Here is a 20592-nt window from a genome sequence, read left to right on the forward strand (position 1 = left end):
GAATGACACCTTGAAGTCTACACTGCTCCCATATGACCGAAATAACACTTTCAATTTTCTATAGCTTTAATATCATCTTTCTTCTTTATGTAGTATGTGAATTGTTTTTTAAAATAGATTCTAATTTTCTTACCAATTTATACATTTTTAAATGTTCACCTTCCCCCAGTGACCATGACAACATTGGGAAATATGACCAAGCTCATAAAGCATGACACTAGTACAAAATTTCCTGAAGTTTATATATTGGGCGTCCTAAACTTGAGTGTAGGTATTGGCAGCATCAGCTGGTGGAGTGTGAGATGGCAGGGACTATGGTGAGCAGAGGAGTGTGTGCTCATGTGAGCAGGGCAGTGGCTGCTAGATGCATGGCAGGTCGCTGCTGTGGGGGAGTGCTGATTTTTGTTGTTGGTTCTTTCCATTTTTCATGAGAAGCCAGAAGTCTGGAATTTTGGATGAAATTTTCAGTTTAAAAATCACAGCAGCTTATTCAAATATTTTTAAAAAAATACTCTGATCCCAATAAAACATCCTTTAACAGGTAACTAGTTTTTAACCCATGTTAGGACATTTGTGATAAATTAGGACTGAACAGTTTTAAATGGACTTTGTTCAGATTGTTTTGTTCAGATTGGTCTTGTAGACGATTGACATAAATTTCAACCTGTAAGTCAGTATTAGGTTTCTTTTTTCTTTTCTTTGTAATATAAAATGCTTTGCAAATTTGCATGTTTTTCTTGCGCAGGGGCCATGGTAATCTTTGTATCATTTTAATTTTAGTATGTGTACTGCTGAAGTGAGTACGAGATTCAGTTTCTTTATCTGGAAAATCAGCTTTATAGGTTCCTTTTTCCTTAACTGTCCAAATATCTTATACGGGTATATGTGTATCCAGTTGTGCATGTGTATGTGCATATTAACTTAGAGGAAATTATAGTGATCATATATGTTTGAGTCTCAAAAATGTATTCATTTATCTTTTTTTTAAAATTGCAATTGCAGGATGTTTCCTATGGACTCAAAGCCTTCACTGTTAAACCCCACTGGATCTATACTAGTCTCATCCCCATTAAAACCAAATCCACTGGATCTGCCACAGCTTCAGCATCGAGCTGCTGTTATCCCACCAATGGTAAGTTTTCATTGAGGAAGAAAACTAAAATTGAAAAACTGAGACCTTGATAGATATATTTCTTCTCTTCTTTAATTGGTTCTAGATTTTTAAAAATTGTGATACAAAATGTAACATGAAATTAATAATCGTAACCAATTCTGAGTATACAGTTCACTAGTCTTCTGTGTGTTAAGCATATTGACATTGTTTAGAAAATGATCCCCAGGACCTTTTCGTCTTTCAAATGCGATATTAATTAAACAACTCCTCTCTTCCTCCTCCCGCTAACCACTGGTAACCACTGTTCTGCTTTCTGGTTCTATGAATTTAACACACAGTTTAGATACCAATGAACTGTTTTTTCCCACAATACTTACTATACCAAATGTATGGGGTTTTTTTCCTCACACCAATGAATTCTCCACCTCTTTGGTCACCAACTAGGTTCCTACAGTTCAGTTCAATTCGGACACTAACTACCTGGTGTAATCGTCTAATACCACAAATGTAAGGGCTCAGTATCACAAGGCTACCCCCATTTCTGATGCCAGCTCTATAGGTATTGGGTCCCCAGGTTACTCACACTTCTGACTAGGCTGCAAATTGGGGATTCCTCTGACTCTCCCCGTCAGGTTCCATAATTTGCTCGAATGCCTCAGAGATCTTAGGAAAGTGCTTTACTTATAATTACTGGTTCATTATAAAGGATATAACTCAGAAAGAGCTAAATGGAAGAGATGGATCGGGCAAGGTGTGCAGAAGGGGTGTGGAGCTTCTGTGCCCTCTCTAGGTCTGCCTGCCTCCCAGCATCTCCACGTGTTCACCAACCTGGACACTCTTTAAACCCCATCGTTTGGAGTTTTTAAGAAGGCCTCATCACATAGGCATGAATGATTACATCATTGGCCATTGGTGATGGATACATGAACCTTTAGCCCCTCTCCTCTCCCTGGAGGGTTGGGGGTGGGGTGAGCTGGATGGAACTGAAAGTTCCAAAATATTGAGAGACATCTTACCCCAATCCCCAAAGAAGTTCCAGCCCCCTGCCTTGTCGTTTTTTGGACTGCCAGCCCTTATTCTGAGGCAATCTAGAGTCCCCCAGCCTGGAGTCAGTCATCTTGTTGGCATATAAAAGACACTCTACTGCTCTGGAAATTCTAAGGATTTGGAACAAAAAAAGTCTTTGGGAGAAGGACCAAATATTTAATTTTTATTGTATCACACTATGTCATATAAATGAAATCATACAGTATTTGTCATTTTGTGATAGGCTTATTTCAGTCAGTATAATGTCCTCCAGGTATATTTAGCACGTGCTGGAATTTCTTTCTTTTGAAAGGCTGAATAATACTCCATTGTATCTGTATACCACATTTTATTCATTCATCCATTCATAGATATTTGGATTGCTTCCACCTCTGGGCTATTGTGACTAGTACCTGTATGGTCAGTCCTTGATTTTAGTACCTTGGTTTTTCATATATCCTCCTGTACTGGGCGTGGACATATGGGTGAGAAGGGTAAGAAGATGCTGAGTCTAATTTTGAGTAAACTCTTTGAGATAACCAAAGGTTATATCTTTAGTATATTGCTTTTTCAAATGACTTACAATGATTGATTACAATGGTCATTTCCAGTTAAGAAAAAAAAGAAATATAATGCTGTAGTCATAAATATTAGTAAGTCCTGTTTTTGTTTGTAACCACAGCAATAAGGAGCCATAAAACAGTAGTAGCATTAAGCATGTAATTAGGTTTTGAATATTTAGAATGAATTGTAGAGATTATGGCTAGCTCCAGTATATAATTTCAAGTCTAGTTTATATTTTACCTTAATAATCTACAGATTTCAAGTATATTTTATTTACATTTTACCTTAATAATCTGTAAAATTTGACTCATTTTTGATACTGAATTCACATGTTGGGTATTGTTCTTTTCTTTAGTTATTTTCTCTTTATTCAAATATTTAAAGCTCTTACTTTATTAAAAAATGTGTTTTCTATCTTAAATAATAATTGGTAAAAGTTGTTAATTGTGTACTTATCACAAAAAGATCATTAAACATTTGTTCATTCACTGATTCATTCAAACGGACGAATGATTGAGTGATTAGTTTAAGACAATGTTCTTAATACTGTGGAGAATATATATTATAGTCTCTGATTTCAAAAAACTTAGGGACTGGTCTGCATAATAAGGCAAAGAGGCTGGGCGTGGTGGCTTACGCCTGTAATCCCAACCTATTGGGAGGCTGAGGTGGGCGGGTCACTTGACCACAGGAGTTCCGAGACCAGCTTGGACAACATGGCGAAACCCTGTCTCTCCCCAAAAAAAAAAAAAAAAAAAATTAGTTCGGCATGGTGCCATGCGCCTGTGGTTGGGAGACTGACGTGGGAGGATTGGTTGAACTTGAGAGTTTGAGGTTGTGGTGAAGTGAGATGGCACCACTGCACTCTAGCCTGGGTGAAAAAGCGAGACACTGTCTCAAAAAAAAAGCATTAAAAAAAATTATTGTAAATGTTAAAATGAATTAAAATGCGATGCTCTATTCGGTTAAAAAATACTATGGATGTTTTGGAGAAGAGGGAATGTCTTAATTAGAAGCTTAAAGAAGACTCTGCATAAGAAATAATATTTTCATTGGATCAAAACAGCTCATTTGGCTTTATAGCAAAAGGAGGAAAAGCTATGTTTACGTGTAAGACCATGTACAAAGGCAAGAAAGTTACGGGTTTTAGGATCAGTGAATAATACCACTTATGCGAGGGGAGAAACTATGGAAGTCTTAAGTTACCAGATTCTAAAAAAGGTCAGATCTCTAGGGCTTCCTAGGGATATTTGTTATTCATTAGATATTTAATCGTGTACTGTGTTCTGGGCTATTTTTTTAAGTATTGGACAAAACAGCTTGGTTGTTTCCTTCATAAAGTCAGAGAGACAGAAAAATAAAACAGTTTCAAACTGTGGCAAATGCTGTGTACTGTGAAAGCAATGAACAGGTCTCAATGAGAGGGAAAACGGGGAGGGAATCACCATGTTTTATTGGATGGTTCTGGATGGCCTATCTTAAAGAACAGTCCATTTCTATCCTAAGGGAATAGCTGTGTGAATGAATTGGTTGTAGGAGAGGAGAAGATTGATTAGTCAGGGATGGCTGCCAAGTTTCTGGCTGAAGCACCTGAGGTTCCGTGTCTAAAATGGAGAGCAACTGAAGAAGAAGAATGGAGTTTCAAAAATGGGAAGTTCCCTTTTTAACCTAAGTTCTGAGCTTCCTTGAGATATGCCAAGTGGAGTTGTTAGGTAGGCCATTTTATATGAGTGTGGAACTTGGAGAAAGTGTCTTGAGGAAATAGAAAATTTGTGAATCATTAACAAATGGATGACAGTTAAATCACATAAACGGATGTGATCCGCCAGGCACGGTGGCTCATACCTGTAATTCCAGCACTTTGGGAGGCTGAGGCGAGAGATCACTTGAGGCCAGGAGTTCGAGACCAGCCTGGCCAACATGGCAAAACCCCTTTGCTACCGAAAAAAATAGAAAAATTAGCCGGGTGTGGTGGTGTGCACCTGTAATCCCAGCTACTCGGGAGGCTGAGGCAGGAGAATTTCTTGAACCCGGGAGGTGGAGGTTGCAGTGAGCCAGGATCACACCATTGCACTCTAGCCTGGGCAACAGAGCCAGACTGTGTCTCAAAAAAAAAAAAAAAAAAAAAAAAAGAAAAGAAAAAAATATATAAATGGATCTGATCCCTGGTAAGAGAGAGATGAGGGATGGGACCTAGGGCCACAAGGGACTTGGCTGCCATAAATTAGAATCAGACAGATGTGTTGTGATTTCTGATTTTTTGTTTCTCTTACTACAGATTGTGTGATTTACATTGTGATCAGTTCTGAAAGAAAACTAGGTCTCGCTGTGTTGCCCAGGCTGGAGTGCAATGGTGCGATCTCAGCCCACTGCAACCTCTGCCTCCCAGGCTCAAGTGATTCTCATGTGTCAGCCTCCCAAGTAGCTGGGACTACAGGCATGCCTCACCGCACCTGGCTAAATTTTTGTATTTTTGGTAGAGACGAGGTTTCACCACGTTGGCCAGGCTGGTCTTGAACTGACCTGCCTGCCTCAGCCTCTCAAAGTGATGAGATTACAGGCATGAGCCATTGCACCCAGCCTTAAGCACCATTCTTGAAGATACCTTTGATTAAAAAATGATAAAATCAATTCAACCAATAATATGACAGAAATAAGCATTACTTGTAACAAATGGCAATTATTATTACGTTGGTTGTTTGCATATTTAGATTTATTTTCTTCCTGTAGGTATCCTGCACCCCATGTAACATACCAATCGGAACCCCAGTGAGTGGCTATGCTCTCTACCAGCGACACATTAAAGCAATGCATGAGTCAGCACTCCTGGAGGAGCAGCGGCAGAGACAAGAACAGATAGATTTGGAATGTAGAAGTTCTACAAGTCCATGTGGCACATCCAAGAGTCCAAACAGAGAGTGGGAAGGTAGGTAAATAGAGCCATCACCACAGAGAACTTTTATGAAGGGAAATAAAGCTAAACCCATAAGCAGTGTCCATTGTGCTTTGTAAGTTATCAGCCTCCCAACTGATTATTACGTTTGTCCCTAACAGACACAGTTCCTTAAATTGACCTTAAACTCTGAAGAAATGTTAGTATTATTAACTACTAAAGGATGCCAGTAACATTTTCAGTAGCATGCTAGTTAATGTGAATTTTCTGATATTCATCTTTGTGCTGGAAGACTTACAAATAAAGTCATGCTTTATGTTCCATTCATCTGAATTTTCAGAGTAAGTGAGAATTGTTGTCCGGTCCTCGAAGCAAATCCCCTTCAAATATTACAGTGTAATATTCACATTCTCTGGTAGATGAGAGACACAACTTTGTGTAGTGGCTATTCCCAAGCAGATGCTGGTTAAGCCTTCACCTTGGCATTTGCCAGCTGTGTGGCCACAAGCAAGTCATTTAACCTTTCATAGCTTTAGTTTTCTCATCTGTAAAATGAAAATAATAGTACAACCACGTTGTTGTGGTTGTAAAATTAAGGAAGGAGCATTCAGTATTGTTATATAACATGTGGCTCTGCGTTATTTTATGTATAATGTAGTATATAATTACATACTAATTAGTGTATTAGTACTGTATATACACAGTATTAGTAGATACTATGGAGGTACCTGTTTTCATTGTTACATCACTGTTTTTATTTCAAGTAATAGATTTGAATTGGTCTGTTGCTGTTTTAGTTGGTGTGTGGTACACTTTTACTTTCTTTAAAAAAAAGAAAGGAGCGGTTTTTAAGTTTTAATACATTCTTCTGACATGGTTAGAAGATGGGCACATGTTTCTGGTTAAGAATGAGTTTATAGTCTACTTATATGCTGTGATATGCTTAGAATATAAGAATACTGAAATAGTCTGAATGATTCAGAAGATTCTTTACAGTATTTAGCTAAATAAGAGCTATTAGTTTTACAATGCCATGCATTCCAAGGGTTATTTAATATAAAATAGGAACTGTGGTATTTAACTGATCCTGCTGACTCTGCCTAGATCACACCAATAATGAGTTATTAGTTACATAATACACTGAACCTCTTATGTTAGAGTTTTAAATGTAAACTTGTTAATCTTTTAAACATAAATCTTGTGCTAGGAAAAATGTGAACCAGAATGATAATATCCACCAAGGAATATAAAAGGTGCTAAATGAATATTTCCTTGAATGAAGGTAGAAATATTGATAACTTTTAGGCTTTTACTTTGTTGGGTCTAGGGAATTCTTAATCCCTAGTTCTGTAATTGACACATGTACTCGGTAATTACACCTTAAAGGAATGAATTATAAATGAATGACATAATGGAGATATCCTTATTGCATTTCACTACAGCATATTAATGGACTTATCACAGGTGTTTGTCTTTTGAACATTCCAATTATGAGGAAATTCATCAGTGGAAGATGATACTTTAGAGAATAAAAGTCTCTGGATGTATGTCTTACATGAATAATTTAGGACAGATTTTGTGAAGAAGTAGTAAAACTTAGAAAATTGACATTCAGATGGTATCATTTGTTGAACTTATGCCAAAGCATAACATTATTGTTGGTAATATCTGGGTCATTTTAATATGGATATCATATTATAATTTTAAAGCATCAATATCTTTTATTGATCTGCTTTATAAAATGAGTTGTATTTGGGAACTGAAAAAACTGAACCAGGCTAGATCTCCAAATTCTGAGACTCCAAACTGTGAATTGTATTTCTCTGTGTTAGTCACATTAATACATGTGGTTAGGATCACAGTGGTATCCTAATTTTTAATCATAATTCAGTCATCTTAAAACCAAATTGTAATTGTATGTTTGATTAGTATGACATTAAGAATTTTACAGTTTGGTTGAAGGTGATGCTCTATAAGGAGGGAAAGTTTATCCAAAGGTTGTTTTGTTTTAGCTAGTTTCCCTAGTGTATTCATCCCATAATTTGTTTAACAAGTACCAGAAATCTTTCTTTGAATCTATCCTGTAGTTCAGTGTATAGGATAACCTTTCAAATAACATTTTAATGTTTGCAGTTAAGATGCTTGTGTCTAGAATGTTTGACACAAATGGTTTAAATTTAACCTCACAGAACAGTTTATAGAGTGTGAAGAATAGTGAGAGTATGGATTTATGTATAAAGTATCACCAAATATTGGTACAGTCCACTTGAATTAGGGCCATGTTTTCTACTTTTCCCTTCATGGTCTCTTAGCAAGTAACAGCACTTGTTGTCCAACTCTTTGGTTGTATTTATTTCTCTTAATGTGAATGGTATAAATAATTACTGTAGGTATGCCCGTTTTAAGTTGCTTAAAGCTTTTCCCATCTGTAGAAAAGGTTGGAAAAAACCTTACAGAATTGTTTTCACTTACCAGTAACATTTACACGAGTTGACCGCTGCTTTATTGGTAACTTTTAAGCTTCTTTTCTACAGTGAAGGAACTCAAGCATATGGAGGTAGAGTTACAATTGAACTTCTAACGCAATTTAACAAAATTATCCAATTAAAATAAGAGTTAAGGCTGGGCACGGTGGCTCACGCCTATAATCCCAGCAGTTTGGGAGGCCGCGGCGGGCGGATCACAAGGTCAGGAGATCGAGACTATCCTGGCTAAGTAAGAGACAGGTGAAACCCCATCTCTACTAAAAATACAAAAAATTAGCCGGGCATGGTGGCGGGCGCTTGTGGTCCCAGCTACTCGGGAGGCTGAGGCAGGAGAATGGCGTGGACCCGGGAAGCGGAGCTTCCAGTGAGCCGAGATCACGCCACTGCACTCCAACCTGGGTAACAGAGCCAGACTCCGTCTCAAAATAAATAAATAAATACAAACAAACAAAAAAAGAGTTAATGCTTCTTTGTAACTGACCCTAGTTTGTTGCATGTTTATTTTGTTGCTGTTGCTGTTTTTCTTTTCCTACTCCAGTTACATGGTAATTTAAATAGCTGTGTTTAGAACCATCCAAATTTCCATCATTTAAAAAAAAAAAAAAGGCCGGGCACGGTGGCTCATACCTGTAATCCCAGCACTTTGGGAGGCCGAGGCGGGTGGATCACGAGGTCAGGAGATCGAGACCATCCTTACTAACACGGTGAAACCCCGTCTCTACTAAAAATACAAAAAGTTAGCTAGGCGTGATGGCGGGCCCCTGTAGTCCCAGCTACTCGGGAGGCTGAGGCAGGAGAATGGCGTGAACCCGGGAGACGGAGGTTGCAGTGAGCCGAGATTGTGCCACTGCACTTCAGCCTGGGAGACAGAGCAAGACTCTGTCTCAAAAAAACAAAAACAAAAACAAAAACAACCTACTTTGACCAGTGGATTTTTTTTTTTTTTTAACATAGTTATAAACTTACTGGAAATGGTAAAAAAATTAGACATTGGATTTTTAATACATTATCATATTAAATTCTCTAGGAAAGAAGTGGTGATTTTCTTTTGGAGTTGGGTTATTTCATAAATCTGTTTACTCAGTATTAGGACACTTACTCTAATTCATTATATTAATGTGTCATAGAAGGAAAAAGTACCGTCATCTTGATGGATACCCCAGAGACATCTGAAATTCAACACCCCGTCCTTTAGTGAGACACTATTGCCCTGTGGTTTAGAGCTAATGGTCTGTAATTATACTGCTTTAAAAAAAAATCCCTGGTAGACCTTGGTTGGGCAATTAGATGTGATTTTTCTGAGCCTCAGTTTCCTCATCTGTAAAATTGTATTAATAATCACATTAGTCTTGAGGGCTAAATAATATATGTAATGCACCCTGCCTAGCACTTGAATATTAGTTGATATTTTTGTAATTGTTTCTGATTTTTAAAAGCACCTTAGTAAATGATTACAAAAAATAGTGTAGTAAGGAAATAAGAGGTTTAGGTATTTGAAGGGAAAAGACAAATTATTTATAGGATAAGATTTTTCACCTAAAAGCCTAAAAGAATCAACTGAAAAGTTATTAGAGCTAAAAAGAAAGTTCATTAGTTTCTCAGAAAAAAATATTACACAGAAATCCGCATCTTTCCTGTATGTCTGCAGTAATCAGGTTTATTTGTATAAACCCATATATATGAAAGGGATGGTTTTTTTTACCAATATGACACATCTAGGAATAATTTTTAACAAGCAATGTATGGACCTATCTGACAAAAACAAGATTTCTCAACTAGAAAACTCATTATTATAAAATGTCAAGTCTTCTGTATTTATTCATAAATTTAATACAAGTCTGATGAAAATTCCAGTTGTTTGGGGACATTTTAAATTTAGATTTACTAGGAAAGATAAATGGATACAACTAGGTAGTGAAAATAATAAATAAAATGTGTGGGAATTTATTCTGACAGACATTAAAATGCTACAAATCTAAGTGGTCAGGGTTACAAATGAGTTTTACTTTGTGCTTTTTGGATTTTCAAAAATTACAGATGTTAATTTCATTTTAAAAAGAAGCTATATATTTTAAACTCTTAATATGACTGCATTTCTGGCATGCCCTTTAAAATGTTCAAAGTTTCTTTATGCTTTATGTGGAGGTAACTTACATGATAAATAATTTTAATTAGTATTATTGTAGTTATATTCATGGTTTTGATAAGCTTATATAGGATTTTTGGATTAGTTTGATCTGCATCTTTTGAAAACCTTCTTCTGTTTCTTAATTAAATTTATTTCTATGCATATTATCATGGAGTGAGCTTCAACAGGCTAATTATAAGAGTTGTGAAATCCTCGCAAAGCTAATAACCTCCAGTCAGGCCAGATTTGAATTAACAGAATTGCTTGATAATCTGATATTTCCCTGTTGTGATTTTATTGCATGTGAAAACACTTGATTCTCCTTAAGAGGAAAGAGAAGTTCTTGGTCCTTTAAAGGGAAAACTCGTAAATGAGTATTTGAGGATACACAGAAGATTTAGCGTTAGAGGATTTCTTAACTTCTCTGTGGGTGGATTTTGCCCCCAGGAATTTTAGACTTTAATGTTAGTAATAGAGTTGGATCTGCCCCTGGATGGTGTGGGCTTGGTCCTTTCACACTTACTATTTTAATTTGGGGTTCTTCCCTTATTTTGATAACTTTAACTTTCATAGGAAAATCAGTCGCCTATATGCCTTATGCTGAGGTCAAACGTGCTCTAGAACAGGAAGCACAGATGCACAATACTGCAGCAAGGTCAGCCTCACCGTGTAGGCTTTCTCCAAGAGAAGTCAGTAAAGCCGCTCCACAGCCTGATATGAGTGCAGCCCGCTATAGTGTCCCGCCAGGTAAATATCACTCCTCTGTGCAGTGGCTGCTGGCCATCCACCCACACATGTTCCACGTAGGCGGTTTAATCTCGTGAATGAACTGCGCTTCCAGGACGTGTCCTTGCTGTTTCAAAATGACTTTGTTTCTCTGCATTCCATCATCAGTTGTATTTAGCTGAGTTCACTGGGCCACTGGGAAATTTGTGTTCACACATTTATACTGTGATATTGACTGGCTCTTCCTTTAAGAAGAGTACATGAATTTGTAAAATTCTTGAGATCTCCCCATCCCCAAAATTCAAGTGTTCTGTGAGAGCCGGAATCAGTAAATGTTTCTCAAAATGTGCAAGATGCGAAAAGGATGTATAACTGGTTGTCAGTCATGGGTGTGCATTCTATGAAGTAGTGTTACCAGCTGTTCTTAAGAAGTACCCTAAGAGTGGTGGCGAGAGATAAATATTTGAAGACTGATGTTTGCTATGCTAAGCAGAAGTAGTTTGAAATGAGCATCAGCTTGGAAGCTCTGGTTTGAAAGGGAGTTGAACATTTCAACCCCACAAATAGTATTTGTGACTTAAATATGTATACAGGCTTACGTGAATGAGAAATTTTAAATAGAAATGTTCGTTGTTGGTTTCATCTTGCATTTTTTAATTTGTGATTTAAAAATTCAGGAATGACTGAGAGAGGTAACCTGTTGTAAACTAGGAAATGGACTATTTTAAAATCATTTTTCTTTCCTTTTAAAAGTCCTTCAGCCTGCTCCACATCAAGTGATAACTAATCTCCCTGAAGGCGTTCGGCTTCCAACTACTCGACCAACCAGGCCACCGCCCCCTCTCATCCCGTCATCCAAAACCACAGTGGCTTCAGAAAAACCATCTTTTATAATGGGAGGCTCCATCTCACAGGTGAAACGACCTCTCTTTACAGTAGATTTCTTGTTGAATTTTGTTAAAACTTGTCCCTCCTTCTTGCACTGATTTGTCAGAGTACTAATAAATAATAATCTGTCTGAATATGAAATTTCAAGAGATAATGACCAGAAAATGCAGCAGTCACTATACTTTTGCCACAGATCAGAACTTTCAGTGAGTTATGTACCCAGATTGAGTAGTCATGGCATACCACCCATTTAATTACACTTGGCACTTGGCATACCACCTAGTTTAATTTACATCACTCTAAACTTACCGAGTTTTAAACTTAGTTTCAAACAGTAGAATATTTGTTCACTAATCTATGATAAAGGCTGTAAATATTAAATTGTAGGTGGTTAGTATTATAATTTATTCTGACTTTGGCCACTAAATCTTTTTTCTGGTTCATTAGTTTTTAAAAAATTGAGATATGGTCTGGTCTTAACAGTTCCATCAGTTTTGATTAACATGGATATCAGTGGTCACACCCCTGTCAACTTATTGAACACTTCTTCACTTCAGAAAGTTTTCTCATGTTCCTTCCCAGCCCATCTCCCCTCCCACTTCCTGAAGCAACCACTATTCGACTTCCTATTGTTGTAGATTAGTTTTGCCTTTTCTAGAACTTCCTGTGAATGGAATCAAACATGGTGTACTCTTTTGCATCTGTCTTCTTTAACTCAGCATAATGGTTTTAGGGAATTCGTCCAGGGTTTTATGTAATCAGTAGTTTTTTCCTTTTTATTGCTGAGTAATACCAGTTTGTTTATCCAGTCTCCTGTTGATGAAAACCTGAGCTGTTTCCAGTTTTTGGCAGCTATGAATAAAGCTGGGCATTCTTGTAATGGGTTCTTTGTGGACATATGTTTTTATTTTTCTTGTACAATTACCTGGCAGTGGAATTACTAGGTTTATGTATGTTTTATACTTTTCCAGAGTGGTTCTACAGTTTTATACTACCACTAGCAATGTACGAGACATGATTGCTTCATTTGATGTTGTCAAGTCTTGGTCATTTTAGTCATACTTGGTGTGTAATAATATCTTATTGTGGTTGTATTTCACATTTCCCTGACAACAAACAGTGTTGGGCACTTTTCATGTGCTTATTGGCCATTTGTACACCTTTGAAGTGACTATTGAAGTCTGATTTTCTCTTTCTACTGAGTCTTTTTGATACTGTGTTGTAGGTCTTTATTATGGTTGAAAGTTCTCTTTTAGATATATGTATTACAAATATTTTCTGTTTTTTGTCTATTTTCTTACTGGTATTTTGATGAGCAGAAGTTGCAAATTTTTATGTCGTCTAAATATATATACACACTTTTTTCTCCTATGATTAATTTTATTTTGCTAAGAAATCTTTGCTTGCTCCAAGGTTGTGAGATATTTGCCTGTTTTTTTCTTCTGAAAGCTTTATAATTTTGGCTTTTATATTGAGGCCCATGACCAGAATCAAATTAATTTTTGTGTATAGTATGAGGTCAGGATTAACATTCATCTTTATGTAAATTTCTAGTAGAAAATAGCACCAATTGAAAAGTCTTTTACTCCTTTGATCGCTTTAGTTCCTTTGTTAGAAATCGTTTGACAGTATATATGGTTCTGTTTCTGCATTGTCTCCATGCTGTTCCATTGATGTACTTTTTCATCCTTTTGTCAGTACCACAGTCTTGATTACTATAGCTTTATTGTAAGTACTGAAATCATGTAGTATAAGTCTTTGGTGTTTTTGTTTTTCAAGATTGTTTTGGCTATTTGATGCCTTTTGCATTTTCATATAAATTATATAATCAGCTTAACAATTTCTGTCTCCCACACTTTTTTTGGTTCCCAAGTTTTATTCAAGGACTCATACAAAAAATTCCAGGTAAATGAGTTTTAATTCTCATCTTCCTTCTCTTCTTTGTCCTGATTAATTTGGAAGTAACATAATCCGAAATTCTCTTTGCTGTTAGCAGCTATGCACACCAATCACATAGCTTATTCTTCAGGTATTTTTTGGTGAGCTATTTCAAATACCCTTTGGAAAAAGGCACCTCAGAAGTTACGGTGCTTGTATTCTTGCTCCTTTCAATAGTTACTACCCCTCCACCAAGATTCCCAGCTTTTCCATTCACTTTAATTCTGTCTTGGAGAAACTGCTGACATTTGGCAGCAACATCTACGGGGTAGGTTCAGTCAAGGGTGAACTTCAAAACCTATTCTTTTTTTTTTTTTTTTTTTTTTTTTGCCCCCACTTTTTCATGGGCACCTGGCAGCAGCAGAGGCTGAAACAATCTGTCAGTCTACTTAAAGAAAAAAATTTTCTCTTTTCCTTCTTCTCCTTCTCCTCCTCCTCCTTCTCTTTCTCTTCCTCCTCCTCCTCCCTTTCCTTTCCTGTCCTGTCCTGTCCTGTCCTGTCCTGTCCTTTCCCCACTTCATTTATTTTATTTGCAGGAGGAGTAGAAATATGTTTTAAGGGAGAGTTTTCTTTTTCTCCCTAAACATGAATCTTGTAAGTAAAACCAACTTAACTCTAGAAATGTAGCAAAGTAAGGGGAAAGTAGCACAAACCACCCAAGAGGCAAAGGTTGTGGGAAAGAAGTGGGTGCAGTGGGCATATAACATATGCGTAAATGCTTTATGATTCACCTGCTCAGCACTGCCTCCCCAGAAGGCAAGCACAGGGACCCATTTTAAGAAGATGTTGCCCCCCAAACATCTGAGAATGCTTCAAATCATAGTTTAAGGTTTAAAAGACCAAACAAAACAAAACAAAACAAAACCACAAACCACCCATCTGCTGGGATTTTTGTTGGAATTGTATTAAATCTATAGATCAATTTGGGGTAGAAATGGATATCTTAACATCGAATCTTCTAATCCATGAACTGGTATATCTTTTCATTTATCTGTATCTCTCAGCAGTGCTTTAAAGTTTTCACTTTAGAGATTTGTACATGTTTTGTTTGATTTATATTTGGCTGATTCCTTTAAATGTTTTTTTTAATTTTTAAAAAATTTTTTAACAAAATCTTGCTCTGCAGTAGTGTGATCATAGCTCACTGTAGCCTCCAACTCCTGGGCTCAAGCGATCCTCCCACCTCAGCCTTCCGAGTAGTTAGGAATTTTTTTTTTTTCTTCTGAGACAGAGTCTTGCTCTGTTGCTCAGGCTGGAGTGCAGTGACGCGATCTCGGCTCACTGCAACCCCTGCCTCTCCCAGGTTCAAGCAATCCTCCAGCCTCAGCCTCCCAAGTAGCTGAGACTACAGTCATGTGCCACCCTGTCCGGCTAATTTTTTTGTATTTTTAGTAGAGACGGGGTTTCACCATGTTGGCCAGGATGGTCTTGATACAGGAATGCTAAATAGTGAATTGGTAAACATGGACATGCATTTCTTGTTGCTCATCTTAGAAGGAAGGCATTCAGTATTTTACTGTTAGGCAAAATGTTAAGTTTTTCATGGATGTCTTTCATCATATTGAAGATATTTCCTTCCATTCTTAGTTTGTTGAGACCCACCTTCACCCCTAGTTCTTATACTTTTTTAGCTCCAGAATTTCTATTTTGTTCTTTTTAATGATTTCTTTCTCTTTGTTGGTATTCTCTATCTGGTGAAACATCATTCTTGTACTTTCTTTTTTTTTTCTTTTTCTATCTCCTGGAGTAATTCTGTTGCTCAGGCTGGAGTGCAGTGGCATGATCTTAGCTCACTGCAGGATCAGTCTCCCAGGCCCAAACAATCTTGCCTTAGCATCCTGAGTAGCTGGAACTACAGGCATGCACCACTGTGCCTTGGCTTTTAATTTTTTAAAAATTTTTTTGTAGAGACAGTGTCTTAATATATTGTTAAGGCTATTCTCAGACTCTTGGCCTCAAGTGATCCTCCTGCTGGGTTTCCCAAAGTGTAAGGATTCAAGAAGGCAGGCCACTGCACCTGGCCTCCTTTAATTTAGACATGGTTCATTTTAGTTCTTGGAATATATTTATAATAGCTGATTTAAAGTCTTACTTTAGTTTCTGTTCCCTGATCTGTTTTGTATGTACAGCTCACATTTTCATGTTTCTTTGCATATCTTATAATTTTGGGTCAAAAACTGGATATTATATATAATGTAGCAACTCTGGAACTTGGATCACCCTGTGGGCCCCCCCCCCCTTTTCTTTTCAGGGCTTGTTGTTTCTGTTTCTTTTGGCTGTTATTATTTGCTTAGTACTTTTCTTAACTAATTCTGTAAAGTCTGTATTGTTATGTGTGGCCACTGAGGTCTGATGAACTTAGTGATCAGCTAATGATTAGACAGATTTCCTTAAATGTCTAAAATCAGTAAAATCAGTCTTCGCTGAGGGGTGCTCTTTGTGTGTTGGGCACTTGATAGCTTTGCCTTAGTCTTTACTTCCTGGCGTGCAGAGCCTTAAGGACAGCCTGAGTTGAGAGCATGGGGTCTTCCCATGTCTTTCCTAGGCATATCCATAGCCTTGCACATGCATGTAGCATTCTAGGTTCTAGGGAATATGTTGGAGCTTTTCAGACCCCCATGGACGTCTCATTCCCTGGCTTTTCCTTTTAAGTGTTTTGGTTAGCCTGTTGTTTACCCTGGCTGTGATCTACTGTCTCAGGCAGTGGAGAAGTTAATCAGTTGCCTCTGATTGTTTTTGACAAGCCTGCACCTCCTCTCCCACTCCAGTCAGGTCAAATAAAGACACCTTTGTGAATGGAGTCTCCCAGAGAACCAGCAGACAAGTCAGACAATGACAGTTATCTGGGAATTAGGCTTGTAAGGAGCTCCAGCCTTGCTCTTTCCCTTCTAGAGGGTGCCAGGCAGCTGGTTTGCACTATGATTGTGGGCTTTTGGTTTTCAACACTACCATAGAGCTTAATCAGGAGAATAAGAATGGAACAGGTTAAAATGCCACAAAGCCCGTTGTTTTTACCTAGATTCAGCTTTTTTTTTTTTCTTTTCTTTTTTAAATAAATGTTTCCAGATTTCTACAAGCCTTTGGTTAATTTCCAGGGTTCTTTAAAAGTCGATTCTTAAACATTGCTTGAGACTGGGAGGTGGAGGTTGCAGTGAGCTGAGATTGCTCCACTGCACTCCAGCCTGGGTGATAGAGCAAACCTCTATCTCAAAAAAAAAAAAAAAGAAAAAAAAAAAGGTTGATTCTTAAAACGTTTCCAGGTTTTCTTGTTGCTTTTATGGAAGAGAGTTTTTGGAAGTCGTTATTACTTTGCTGTATTTGCTGATACCACTCTCCATAGCATTTTTAGTAGGAGTGAATATTAATAATAGTAGCTTACATTTTTATTGCAACGTATTAGTGCTTTATGTAATTTATTAATAGTAAATACTATCTACATGTAATATATGGTAATTTTAGAAGACATATCCTACTCCCCTTAAAATTTTTTTAAATTTAAGCAATCTACGATAACGATTATCTTGCTTTACAAAAACTATTCTTAGTTTTGGGTAGAAGGGGTATAACTTTTTTTTTAAAACCGAAATGGGAATGCTGACTTTGTGAAATTGACCTTGTGAAAAAACAATGTTTGTTTAATCTTTAAATTTTTTTTTTTTTTTTTTTTTAAGGGAACACCAGGCACTTATTTGACTTCTCATAATCAGGCTTCCTACACTCAAGAAACACCCAAGCCCTCAGTGGGATCTATCTCTCTTGGACTGCCACGGCAACAGGAATCTGCCAAATCCGGTCAGTGAGTTAATACAGTCATAATGCATCTACGTTTGTAGCATCACAGCCAGTAATTTAGTACTGGATTGCTTCATGTTTCTCTGCCTTTCCACAGCTACTTTGCCCTACATCAAGCAGGAAGAATTTTCTCCCCGAAGCCAAAACTCACAACCTGAGGGTCTATTGGTCAGGGCCCAACATGAAGGTGTAGTCAGAGGTAAAATATGCTGTTTGGCAGAAATATTAAACTTTTGTTCCCAGTAAATTTATTAAAGTAAGTTATTAGTATATTTTAATATGATGGGCTTTTTAAACTATAGTCTTTAAATTCTAAATTTGTTTTCTTTCCGTGTAAAAGTCATTTTAAAACTTTGAAGTTCCATGTTTCAGCAGTTCTTTAGTATTATTTTGGAAGTACATTTTAATAAAACAAACATGATGGGTTTTGTGCTGCTTTTCTTTTCTTCTTAGTTGAGTTCTATCCAAGTAGGGGCTGTTTTTTTTTGTGTTTTGGGGCAGGGTCTGGGGGTGTAATTTGCTAATAACTTTGTTTGTATTCAGGTACCGCAGGAGCCATACAAGAAGGAAGTATAACTCGGGGAACTCCAACCAGCAAAATTTCAGTGGAGAGCATTCCATCCCTACGGGGCTCTATCACTCAGGTTAGTTATGATCATCTCTGATATACTCAACAAAAGCTCAGGAAAAAATGATAAATAATTCTTAGCACTTTGGCTACTTTGTGACTTAAATTCATTTTTCTGCATTATGGGACAGGGTCTCAATGGTAGTAAAACCTAGATCTACAGACTGTCTGCACAGAGATGTTAATGTGATCATTTTGACTGGAAGCTATATTATGTATACTTTGGTTCATTTGAAAAGGTCACTTATTTGCAAATTGGAAGAAGAAATATGTTCTAATTGATGCAGCTCTTATTGTCTTCCTGGAAAAGCTTTTACCATGTGTTTAGCCTAAATAGAAATTGAGAAGAAAACCATTACAAATTATTTGCTTACTTTTGCCCCTGTGGAGAGGTAGTTCTAGAATCTCAGTATGTGAGCTGCCTTGTTAGAATCTAATGCTAAACCAGGAAATGTGGATGGCATTAACAAAAGCACCAAAAATCTTCCAGTTTTGGGCTAAATAAATCACTAGTTTTGATTAATACAGTTTCTCTCGGTTAGTTGTTAATTTTAACTTGATATTTAAAAAGTCTTAGCCTCTTTATGTATACGCATAAGAGGGAAAATTCTGTGTTGGGAAATCATTGTAAACAGAAACCTGTGCCTTGCATTTTCTAAAGTGTTCATTCATTGTCACAAGTTTTTTCTTTGTCTAGTTCCTGTTCTATAGGACAGTTGTTCTCAGAGTATGATTCCCCACACCAGTAGCATCAGAATCACCTAGAAAATTGCTACACATATAAATTCTCAGGGCTTACCCCAGATTTACTGAAACCCAACCCTCGTTGGTGGGGGCTGGCAATCTGTGTTTTCCCAAGCCCTTCACTGATTCGGCTAGGGCTTTGCTGGCCAAGTGTGGTTTGTGCACCAGAGCATTGGCATCACTGGGAAGCTTGCTAGAATAATGCAGAAATGTCAGTCCCCACTCTAGATCATGTGAATTAAAATCACCATTTTTAATGAGGTTCACAGGTGATTTCTTTCTGAAATGTAGTTTACATGCTACTTCCTTGAGTGGATAAGTTAAAAACAGAAGAAAATAAACTTATATACTGACTCCTAAAATCTCTCTTTTTAGGCCGGGCGCGGTGGCTCACGCCTGTAATCCCAGCACTTTGGGAGGCCAAGGCGAGTGGATCATGAGGTCAGGAGTTTGAGACCAGCCTGACCAATATGGTGAAACCCCATCTCTACTAAAAATACAAAAATTAGGCAGGCCTAGTGGTGTGTGCCTGTAATCCCAGCTACTCAGGAGGCTGAGGCAGGAGAATCGTTTGAACCTGGGAGGCGGTGGTTGTAGTGAGCCGAGATTGTGCCACCTCACTCCAGCCTGGGTGGCAGAGCAAGACTCCATCTCAAAAAAGTCTCCTTTTATATTTGGTCAGTGTGTTTCTGTTTTTACAGCAAGCTAATACTTTAATATGGACAGAGGAAAGTAAATGGGCCTATATGTTGTATTCTTTCTCTTCACTCTGGTATCCAAACTATGGGAAGAAAGACAGTATGAACTGGGCCAAAGGGGACTAAATTTTGTCTGTTTGTTTTACAGTCTGTTTGTGCATTTGAGATGAGTACTTCTGAAGTGGGTGTTAAGGATTTCTAGATATTTACTAATGAGTTCACTTAATGACTAGACAAGTAAATGTATGTCTTTTATCGCTTTTCTTAAGCATATGGTATCAGATTGTGCTCTCTAGGGTTTTAGCAGTACTCATCGTGGTGACCCTAAATGTGTGAGTAAACTCAGTCTAGGCCTCTAACTCCTATTTTACGGCAAGCTGTTCTCTCTTACAAAATGCTCTACGTATTAGGTTCTATGAACAATTTTCCTTGAAGGAAGGGCTCGCTGCTTAAAGGAACGGTAAAAAGAATCATGGTCATTGGCAACCCAGAGGAGGACTGATGATGGTGAAAATGTAGATAACCTGCCCTAAACTGAATCGGTGTCACAACACGGAGGCATCCAACAGCCTAACAACCTAGTAGTCAGTTTCATATTTGAAAGTTATTTTTCCCTCATATCACAATTTGAGAGACCCTCGTATCACAATTTGAGAGAAAGTTGTAGTACTCTAAATTTAAAACTTACTTTATCATCTTATTTTTATTAGAAAATTTATATTAGGTTGGTGCGAAGATGCGATTTCAGACTGTGAATTTTAAATCATTACAACTAGGCTCAAACACATCTTTATTTATCAAAATAGGAACCATTACAATCCACACATTTTTGCCAATGAGAAATAATCTTGTTTATTCCTGTAACATAAAAATACATGCTTCAAGATTCGACAAACTCTTGGAAAGCTTGCTCCTCCCTCCCTCCTTCCCTCCCTCCTTCCCTCCCTCCTTCCCTTCCTTCCTTCCT

At 37.4% G+C, this 20592-nt stretch overlaps 1 protein-coding gene and 1 non-coding gene across 15 annotated transcripts in view; one reads left to right on the forward strand and one right to left on the reverse strand.

Annotated features, from left to right (window-relative positions):
- The window catches only part of NCOR1 (nuclear receptor corepressor 1), a 188020-nt gene that overhangs the window by 117313 nt on the left and 50115 nt on the right, over nucleotides 1-20592 (forward strand). For 9 of the 14 annotated variants that reach the window (XM_008010473.3, XM_008010477.3, XM_008010484.3 and 6 more), the window contains 7 exons: nucleotides 1003-1132; nucleotides 5435-5630; nucleotides 10785-10958; nucleotides 11691-11851; nucleotides 17435-17555; nucleotides 17653-17754; nucleotides 18099-18199. In XM_008010473.3, coding sequence (XP_008008664.1) covers nucleotides 1003-1132; nucleotides 5435-5630; nucleotides 10785-10958; nucleotides 11691-11851; nucleotides 17435-17555; nucleotides 17653-17754; nucleotides 18099-18199 — 985 coding nt within the window. Of the gene's footprint in view, nucleotides 1-1002; nucleotides 1133-5434; nucleotides 5639-10784; nucleotides 10959-11690; nucleotides 11852-17434; nucleotides 17556-17652; nucleotides 17755-18098; nucleotides 18200-20592 lie in introns of those variants that run through there. The other 5 variants (XM_008010481.3, XM_008010482.3, XM_008010485.3 and 2 more) reach the window with 2 other exon arrangements.
- LOC119620423 (U6 spliceosomal RNA) lies at nucleotides 701-804 on the reverse strand. Its single transcript, XR_005236949.2, has one exon. It is a non-coding gene; the product is annotated as a U6 spliceosomal RNA (small nuclear RNA).

This window comes from Chlorocebus sabaeus, chromosome 16 (assembly GCF_047675955.1).
Source record: "Chlorocebus sabaeus isolate Y175 chromosome 16, mChlSab1.0.hap1, whole genome shotgun sequence".
Lineage (NCBI taxonomy): Eukaryota > Metazoa > Chordata > Mammalia > Primates > Cercopithecidae > Chlorocebus > Chlorocebus sabaeus.